Genomic DNA, 9,833 nt, shown 5'->3' with positions numbered 1-9,833 from the left:
GTCCACATTCTGACCTGTCAGTAATGAACGGGTTTTCACACTGGAAACCCTTTAGGTCTTCTGTGTCCTGTCCCAGCTGGGAGTTCCAGCTCTGCCCACCCAGAGCTTCCCAGCTACCAGTGCTTGTAGGTCACTGGACCCCAGGAGGCCATAGGAGCCTTTGGGAAGCAAAGCAAAGGGTTCCAGCTGAGGCCCCAGTGCAACTGGGAGAGCCAAGGGAGCTGCCAAGGGAGAGCCAAGGGAGCCAAGGGAGCTGCCAGTGTTGGTCATCGCAGAATTTGCGTAGGAATCTGGGAGCTTTGTGTAGGGCCAACTGCCCCCAGCCCTGGTTTCCTCCCAAGGGTCTTCCTCCTGCTACACCATCCCCGAGACTGCACCCCCAGCTCCTGCTGAAGGAGTCACCTTGGAGGCTGGCTGTGCACCTGCAGAATACAAGTGCTTCGCTCCCACCAAGGTGACCCGGATAGGGCACCACTGCCGCGCGCAGAGAAAGGTGCTCAGTCTTTGGAATCGCACCATGGACGCCCAGCTACTGCGGTTTCATCCACACCCCTGCGTGAGGGCATAGAAACCCCGGGTCGTGGTCAACTCTGTCGCCTGGGGACCTGCACCACAGCAGCCGGAGCTACGGTTCCAGGCGCACCAACCAGCGGGGCGCGACGGGGTGCGGGACCCTGCGCCTTGGCGCGGATGCAGGCGGGGGACCCCCGGGCGGAGTCGAGCGCGGGGCGGAGCGCGAGGGCCGGTGCGAGACGGTGGGCAGAGCTGCGGGGGCGGAGCGCCAACTCCAGCGGGAAGAGGGAGACCGCCACGCGGCGGGGAAGCGCGCTGAGGCGAGGAAGAAAAGGGAGACGCACGCCCATCCTCCCTACCCCCGACACGCACACACTCAGTGCCCGGCAAGTGCAGAAACCTAGCGTCCCGACCCGCGCGCACCCAGCCCGCGATCCGCGCTCGGGCCCCTGGCAGCCAAGCGCATGGCGGAGAGTGGCCGTGGAAGGTAAGTGCTCAGGTGGGCGCAGTCCGGGCTCGACGTAGGTAGGGGAAGGAGAAGGCATCCCCTAGGCAAAGGGCTCCAACGCCCACTTCGGTCTCCCGGGTATTCGGACTGCTTTGCCTTCACTCTCGGGATGAGCCTGGAGAGTGAGTTGGCTCCGAGAGGTGCCCCCTTTACCCTCCAGCAGCGAGCAGGGGGCTGTAGGCTGGCGCGGACGGGCGCGCGCGCGCGAGGAGGAAGCCCCAGACCACAGGGAGGAGCATGGCCCTGCACCTGACCGAGAGGGGAGCAGAGGAGAGCTGGCGGCGTCCTCCCAGCGTTGTCTTGCGGTGCAGAGGCCCCGCGGGCTCCTGCTTCTCCAGTCGGCACTTCCGACTTGGGTCTTACCCTTGGCCGAGCACGCGCGCTCGGGTGGGGAGGGTGACACTGAGGAAGGACAGAGAGGCGGCTGGAGCGGCTCGGGCATGGCCGGGAGGACATCCCGCGGACGTGGGGCCGGGAGCTGGCCCTCCTGGGTGCATGCCTTGTCCTCCTGGGCCTCGGGACTGGAGAGCCGCGGAATGTGGCAGCCGATGGGGACACAAGTCCCACTTCTCTGTCTCCAGCTGAGTGGCGTCTCTGGGGATTGAGATCTCGCGGAAGGACATCTATGGGTGCAGATGCGAACTTTACCCCCTCAGAGATTTCCACCTAGGGCACACAGCTGGAGCGTGCGCCACAGCGTGGGGTGTCGCCAGCCCCCTGTGACTCCTGTCCCTTGCGCTCTGTTGCTTGCCACCTTGCAACCCGCCGGCCGGACACCTGAGTGGTCTCCTGGTGTGCGAAGGGATGTGGCCTCCTGGGGGCCCCGTCCCGCAGGTGTTGGGTGCAGGTCCTTCCTTCCACCTGCTGGTGTCGCCTTGCATCCTGGGGCACCCTGTCTCCTGAGGGTGCAGTCCTTCAGAGATCTTTCTTTTTTCCTTGCTTCCTCTCCAGTGGGTGCCTTGAAGCGCTGAGAATCTGGGGGCTTAGGTGGGGAAGGAGAGTCCCACACTCAGAGCCTCCTGGGTCCCCTTCCCCACCCTTGGGGGCTGTTTTTAGTTAAGCCAGGCCTCGGCTGCCACCACTTATGGGAGTCACAGACCTTGGAGTGGGGGAAGAGATGGTGCCTCCCATGCATGGTTGACTCTGGGTGAGGGTCTGGAACCTGGTGAAGAGGGGAGGGAACAGATCCAAGTAGTGGGGGCAAGGAGAGGGCACAGATAAAGGGCTTCTGTAGCTGGTTCCCAAAGAGCAAGGGGACAGCAGAGAATTGCTTCCCACCCACACCCCACCTCCATCTGCAGAGTCCTGGTCAGGGCCACATGCATGCATCCAGCAGGTTCCCAGCGGCCTCTGCTATGTGCCAGGGCAGTGGGAATTTGCTTTACGGGAAGACTGGGGCTCTGAGAACATAAATCACTGGTCCAGGATGATTCAGCCTCTCCATGCAAAAATGGGTTTTGTGATTTCCAAGTCCGTGGTTTGGTCAGGACAAAGGGGAGCAATGGCCTGCTTGAAGGAAGGACCCTGGAGAACCCCGGCCCTCCTGCTTCAGTGCCCTTGGCCGGCAGCTGGCCCAAGAGCGGGACGGCTGGAGACGCCGGGGCCAGGTGCCAGAAGCAGTCTTGGGAAACTTCCAGCAAGCCCTGTGGGGGCTGATGAAGTAGTGAGGGTTGGGGGCTGCCTGGGACTCCTGGGGAAAAGGACAACAGTTGCACATTCTTCGTGGGTGTTGCTGGGGTGTCCAGTCCATCCTGTCCCCTGGCCTTCCTGACAGTTTGGCCTACAGGGAAGAGCTCACATCCCCTCTCCCCAGCACCCTGGATGGCTGTGAGGGTGGGCAGTGGGTCCCCGGGATCTCTGGAGGAATGCTACCAGATGTGGTGCATGTGGCCGACTGCTTATGTCTCCTTCCAGGACCCAGGATGGCGTGTCAGTGCTCCCCAGGGATGTGGGCAGGGTGCTAGGCTCACTGTCGCTGTGAGACCAAGGTCTACAGCCCCAGCTCGGCACACTCGGACCTTCTGCAACTCTCTCATAGTGCTCCACCTGCAGGCATCACCATGGCAACCCAGAATGGAAACACTAGTTTTGCACCCAACTTTAATCCTCCGCAAGACCATGCTTCCTCTGTCCACTTCAACTTCAGCTATGGCGATTATGACCTCCCTCTGGATGAGGAAGAGGATATGACCAAGACCCGGACCTTCTTTGCAGCCAAGATCGTCATCGGCGTGGCCCTGGCGGGCATCATGCTGGTCTGTGGCATTGGCAACTTTGTCTTTATCGCTGCCCTCGCCCGCTATAAGAAGCTGCGCAACCTCACCAACCTGCTCATTGCTAACCTGGCTATCTCCGACTTCCTGGTGGCTATCATCTGCTGCCCTTTCGAGATGGACTACTACGTGGTGCGCCAGCTCTCCTGGGAGCATGGCCACGTGCTCTGTGCCTCCGTCAACTACCTGCGTACCGTCTCCCTCTACGTCTCCACAAATGCCCTGCTGGCCATCGCTATTGACAGGTGAGGACATTGGGCAGGGGGCAGGGACCAAGGCCAGGACAGGCTGCTGCTTTCCTCACTTAGGCTCTGGCAGGCTGGCCCTGATTTGCCAAGGGGCAAGTGGAGACCTTGCTTCTCCAGTTGCTTTCTGTTCCTCTAAGTATGAGTGAGAGTGAGGCTCCTGATGCCCCAGCTCTGGGCCGTGCCCCTAGATGCCAAGTCTGCTTCAGATACAGCCACCACCACACAACAGCACATGGCGTCAAGCACAAAGGCAAAAACAGAAAGTTCAGAACAGCTACTACTTAAAAGCTACGTGACAGTTAACCAGGGCAGCTTCCAGTCATTTCATATATACAAAGTTTTTCCTGTAACCACCACCCAGGTTGAAGCATAAAACTTTCCCATCACCTAGAAAATATCCTTAGGCCCCTTACATTCTCACCCTAGGCAAACTATGGACCTGATTTCGATCCTGAGTTCTGACTTGCCTGTTCTTTAATGTCACAAAACAGGACTCAGACACTGTGTGCTGTCTTTTCCAGTGACTTTGTTACAGCGCTGGTTTTAAAATAAGATAACTTGCTTTGTTGCATATATGGGCGTGCATACATTTGTGTGAAATGTTCCAAATTTACAGCAGTAGCTAATGACAAATAGGGCACACATTCTGTTTATGTGACAGGGGTGGGCCAGGGGCTGTGTTTGGAGGGGACAGTCGGTGTCACACCCTCGTCGTCACTGTCCACATCGTGAGCTATACCAAAACTCATTTTCCTGATGTGCTGAATCATCTTTTTCCCCTTTTGTCTCCTTTCAACTCTTAATTTTCCCTGTGTTCTTGGGGCTGTTTAGGCTTGTTGTCCTTTTTGATCAGCCAGGTTGTTACTTTTATTATTTTTCTCTTATGGGGACAAATACACATCATGATACAAGAAGCACCTTCTCTTTTATAACAATTCCTGCAGGAAACACTATTTTATTACAACGCTCTCTGACGTGTTCCAGCCCTGAACCCAGCATTTATGAAATGTGTACGTGGCATTCCACTGCACAAAATTCTCCAGGGGAAATGAAACAAGCTCTCATTTGATGCAAAATCAGCCTCCTGAAGGGGAACCCCTTGGGCTGGGTCCCAGGAATCTGCATTTGTACCCAATCCCTTGACTGACTCTGAAGCTCACTGAGGTGAGAGTCATCCCTGTTCTCCTCATCCTATTGAAACCTCTGCCTTCAAGGTGCTGGTTTTGTTTTGTTTTCTGTAGCATTGGGGTCTCCTGGGAAGCAATCATCCTGGTACAGTGTGGCAGAAAAGAGTGGATCCTTTTTCACCCCAAACCAGTTCTACCCAAGTCAGCCTCTGAGCTCCATTGGAAGTTCTGGCTTCCCTCAGTCACCCACACAGGAAAAGCCACCACCACCCCATGCGTCTCCCCCTGTCCCACCCTCCATCAGCCCACCCTGGCGTTCAGCCCTGCACCAAGTCCTGGCAGTTCTCCCTCCAGCTTCATCTCTCAGCAAGGAATGGCTGGATCATTATGCTCTTCTAACCTGTCCATTCCCCACCCCCACCAGCTCCTGCTGTCCCCTGAGATCCACATTCACCATCAGAATATCATCTCCCTCAAACATCCCACTGCTTACAAAATCTCTCAAAGTCCCAGAGCCTACAGAATACAGAATACAGAGCCAAATCCTGGACCCAGTACTCTGTGCCCTTTGCAATCTGATGCCAATCTCTCTTTCCAAACCCATGCTATGTAACAAGATACAGAACCTTTTCCAAAAGACCATGCATTTCCAGTGTGATAACCATGACTTCTATCTTCTGTCTCCACAGTGCATAGCACAGAGCCTTATATCTGAGTCCTAGCTTGAGTTACTTCCAAAACAGACACTGAGATGCTGAGATAAGGATTTGTGCACAGGCAGCACAGGGGGTGCCTGCAGGGGAGGGAGATATGAGGCAGAGAAGGGGAGGCATTGCGACGACAGAGGGTGCATTATTAAACAAGTCTCCATTCGGAGCCAGGGTGGACCACAGCTGAGAGTTCTCCCAGGCCTGGGAGGTGGGAGGTGGGACATTCACATACCAGTGCTCATAACTCACAGGTGAAGGCTACCCTGGAAATACTGTAGTGAAGAGGACTCTGAAAGCCCTCAGCAAAGAAACGTAAATGTTGGCAGATGGGAGTGGACAGGTGTGTACTAAGATGACAAGAGCTAAGGGACGAGAGAGGGACACTGACAGCATCTGCTCCAACCTAGGAGACCCACAGCAGACTGCTGGGTCCTGCCATGTGCCCAGCTTATGTATGTGGAAACACAGAGCAATAGAAGACATCGTCACTGGCGGCCAGGAGCTTTTCTTCCTCACCAGCACTAGACTTATTAAACATAAAGACCAGTGGAGAGATAAATCCAAGTAACTTAAAGGAAGACACGCTCCTTGTGTCACTGATACGGTCTGGGAAAGCTTCATGGAAAAGATGGTGAGACTCAAGGGTGCTGCTCTGATCACCTCCCGTTCACTTCATTTTGAAGGGGGCATTGTCTCACCTAATACCAAAGGACCAAACACGTGACACTCGATGTTGGACACCTGAGATTAACAGCAGGGACTCCGTCACATGCCCTCTAATTAGTCATACTATCCACTATGCAAGGCCACCTAGGAGTTGCACTTGGAAAAGGAGCAAACAAGTGGGGGCTGTAGGTTTTGTAGAGACAAGAGGGAGGAGTGGCCCCTGGTCCCCGTGGAGGACGTGATGGACTTGTGTGAATACTTTTGTGAGCTGGCAGGGAGAACCCTGGTTAGGATGTGGATTGCAGATGCAGCTGGTCAGCTGATAGCAGGATGGGGATCCTTTCCTGCTGGGTAGGAAGGTACATCCGGCAGGGGCAGGGGAGCCCACAGCCTGGAAGGCTCAGAGATGCCAAGGCAGCATGTGGTGTTTCAGGCCTGATGATACAAGAGCCGAGTGAGTAGCATCCCTCTTTCCTCATCAGGTTCAATTCCAGTTGAAACCAAGCAAAGTGGTAAGAAAGATGGACAGGCAAACACTCAGCTTTGTCCTGATGATGCTGGTTTTGGAAAATGGGGCTTCAGTACCGCTTAGTGAGACAAGTCTGTCCTACAGTGTAGACATGCCAGAAGGGCCACCTAGTGTCAGTTCTGTGTACTGCAGCCAGAATAGCCGGCTCGCAGGGAAGGCCTTGAGAAACACATCCAAGCAGACAGCAACAAAGGCCTTGCAGCTTCCCTCTTGCTAATGAACAAGTCATGGTAAATGGTCAAGTTAAACAAACCACCCTCAATTCCAGCATGTGGTATGTAGACATAACCTGATCAGAAATCTGCAAGATGGTCAATAAAGTTATTATCATCCCCACTTCCCAGACGAAGAAGCTATATCCCAGGAGCATGGCTAGAATCCAGATTTTCTGAATAACTTCTAGGCAGTGTTCTTTCTGATTTGTGTGGTACCAACCTTAGTTTTAGAGCACCCTACAGAATGAGGAAGGTGTTATTCCTCATTCTTCATTGTTGCCTGGTGAAAACTTTATTAGACCTGTGATGTCTGTGTCATCTCAAGCCACTAAGTTGTGGTCATCTGTTACAGCAGCAACAGGAAATGAATTCACTCAGCCAACAAGGATTGCCAGATGTCCCTGTACTGGCTGAGGAAGGGACAGCCTCATTTGTCCTCTCCAGCTCTGTGGGCCTTGTTCCACCCAGTCTAGTCACGTAGGTTCCCAAGGATGGGTGAGGATCTCCAGCAACCATGGCACATGTTAATAATCTGAGGTGTAGCAAGTGGCTGGGATGAGCTCTGGTTAGCCCTAGAGCCTCATTGCCATGGGATCTCCTAGTGGAATTCAAGGGTCAGAGCCAAGAGAAGATAAAACAACCTCCTGGCTGAAATGTTGGCAGGGACAGGAAGAAATAGCATGGTAGAAGGCCTTCCTAGCCCCAAGGGAGACTTGGGGGGGTGGCCAAAGGGCCCGATTACAAAGCAAAGGTAAGTTGGGTAGAACTTTCTACTAGCAGCTTCCTGCCCTGGGCCCCACCAGACTCAGGTACAGGGCACACATTCAGCCCCAGAGTTGATTTATTTCCTCACCCCATAAAAGGTAAAGAGATCGCAATAGGTGCTGTTGGGTGTCTGGAAAGAAGATATTCAATCCACACAAAGGAGCTCATTTCCCAGCGAGGGTTCCAGGCTCCTTCCCAGACAGTGTGGCTCACTGGAAAGAGCAGGGGAAGCCTTAAGAAGTCAAGGTGGCACCTTCTCATGTGAGCTTCAGAGGCCCTGGGGAGGTGCGTGCAGATGCCTGGATTCAGGCCCCTGCATAATGTGAGGTTGGGGAAGACATTTAATCTTGATGCAGGCTGACACCTGGTGGGCAGGGCCGACAGCCCTCAGGCCCTGACCGAGTACCACCCCCACTTCTCTCTCAGATGCAGGACCCCTCCTTCCCTTTAAACTGTAAGATAATTGAAATGAAGACCCTTGAGCATTACGTTCTTAGGCAGAATGGCAGGACTGAAAATGAAAGTTATACAATAGGACTCTTCATAGTCCTCTTTTATTTTATGGAACATCTTCTACACACTTTGCAAACACTATCATATTTCCTGCATACACCAGCCCTGCACAGGTGTTGTCCCAAGTTCCATTTGAGGAAATAAGTATCAGAGAGATTGAGTAATTCATGCTAGACCTCTACCAAAGCTGATCGGGGAAGAAGCCGGGGCAGAATTTACTCAGCCTGTTTGACCTGCAGCCTGTGTTCTCTCACATCTCTCTCCTGGATCCAAGAACCAGATGATGTTGCTAGAATAAGATGAAGATCGGAGAAGCTATTGATGGATACATGGGGTTCACTATGCCCATCAGGCAGGTTTTGTGTGTTTGGGGTCAGTTTAAAACCACTCATGTGTCCAAGCAAACTTCATGATGGCCTTTGCCTCCTATCCCCCGCCAGGTATCTCGCCATCGTGCACCCCTTGAAGCCACGGATGAATTACCAGACGGCCTCCTTCCTGATCGCTCTGGTCTGGACGGTGTCCATCCTCATCGCCATCCCGTCAGCCTACTTCACCACGGAGACTGTCCTCTTTATTGTCAAAAGCCAGGAGAAGATCTTCTGTGGCCAGATCTGGCCAGTGGACCAGCAGCTCTACTATAAGTCCTACTTCCTCTTCATCTTCGGCCTGGAGTTCGTGGGCCCCGTGGTCACCATGACCCTGTGCTACGCCAGGATCTCCCGGGAGCTCTGGTTCAAGGCCGTGCCTGGCTTCCAGACGGAGCAGATCCGCAAGCGGCTGCGCTGCCGCCGGAAGACGGTGCTGGTGCTCATGGGCATCCTCACGGCCTACGTGCTGTGCTGGGCGCCCTTCTACGGCTTCACCCTCGTGCGCGACTTCTTCCCGACCGTGTTCGTGAAGGAGAAGCACTACCTCACTGCCTTCTACGTCGTCGAGTGCATCGCCATGAGCAACAGCATGATCAACACCGTGTGTTTCGTGGCGGTCAAGAACAACACCATCAAGTACTTCAAGAAGATGCTGCTACTCCACTGCCGTCCCTCCCCCCAGGGGAGCAAGTCCAGCGCCGACCTTGACCTCAGAACCAGCGGCATGCCCGCCACTGAAGAGGTGGACTGCATCAGGCTGAAGTGACCTGCTGGTGTCTCACGACTGAAAACCCAGATCCAGTGCTCAGAGCGTCACATGCCACCCACCAGGTGCCCGGGCTGCACGGGGAGGGACAGCTGTGTTGCTGATTCTAAGCCAGAACCTGCAAGGAAAGTAGATGCAAACCATAGCGGCTGACACTCCCTGATATCTGCTGAACACCTACTGTGTGCGCAGTTTTGGCCACGAGATTAGACACAGGTGGCAGCAACTGACACGGAATCCCTACTGCGTACAAACCACACCAGTGAGATTAGACAAGGACAATAGGAGCGAACCTTTACTGATATGCACAGGCATTAAAAAAAAAAAAAAGCAGACCCTAGGAAAGTTGTCAAACTATGACCAGATATGTTTAAGTGACTAGACAGAGGCCACAAATGATCATGCGGACGCATCCTCCTTGCTTCATCATTCTCTGTCCTAGTACAGGTACGTCAGAGGTTTATAGAGGAAGGTCCTTGGATGCAATGGCGGGGGGAAGTTCATCAGTGTGGGGTTTACAGCCTCATGGGAAAAGAGTTCACACCACGATATTGGGCTTTCCCGCCCAGCTCCTGTTAGCTCCTAAGACAGTCTCTAGGGAAGGTATTTTTCTTGCAACTGGGCCAACC

General features: G+C 54.3%; 1 protein-coding gene across 1 annotated transcript; it reads left to right on the top strand.

The window, feature by feature from the left end:
- The first annotated feature begins 775 nt into the window (after positions 1 to 775).
- PROKR2 (prokineticin receptor 2) lies at positions 776 to 9,534 on the top strand. Its single transcript, XM_002710839.6, has 3 exons — positions 776 to 1,000; positions 2,936 to 3,539; positions 8,508 to 9,534. The coding sequence occupies exons 2-3, from the start codon at positions 3,082 to 3,084 to the stop codon at positions 9,202 to 9,204; spliced, it is 1,155 nt and encodes a 384-aa protein (XP_002710885.1). The 5' UTR covers positions 776 to 1,000; positions 2,936 to 3,081; the 3' UTR covers positions 9,205 to 9,534.
- The last annotated feature ends 299 nt before the right edge of the window (positions 9,535 to 9,833 follow it).

Source organism: Oryctolagus cuniculus, chromosome 11 (genome assembly GCF_051225735.1).
Source record: "Oryctolagus cuniculus isolate XC-2025 breed Fujian yellow rabbit chromosome 11, ASM5122573v1, whole genome shotgun sequence".
NCBI classification, from domain to species: Eukaryota; Metazoa; Chordata; class Mammalia; order Lagomorpha; family Leporidae; genus Oryctolagus; species Oryctolagus cuniculus.
This window is presented reverse-complemented; position numbering and strand designations above follow the sequence as displayed.

Coding starts and splice junctions, on each gene's coding strand:
- PROKR2 (XM_002710839.6), top strand. CDS start 3,082: ATGGCAACCCAGAATGGAAACACTAGTTTTGCACCCAACTTTAATCCT. Junction 3,540..8,507: donor CTGGCCATCGCTATTGACAG/GTGAGGACATTG, acceptor ATCCCCCGCCAG/GTATCTCGCCATCGTGCACC.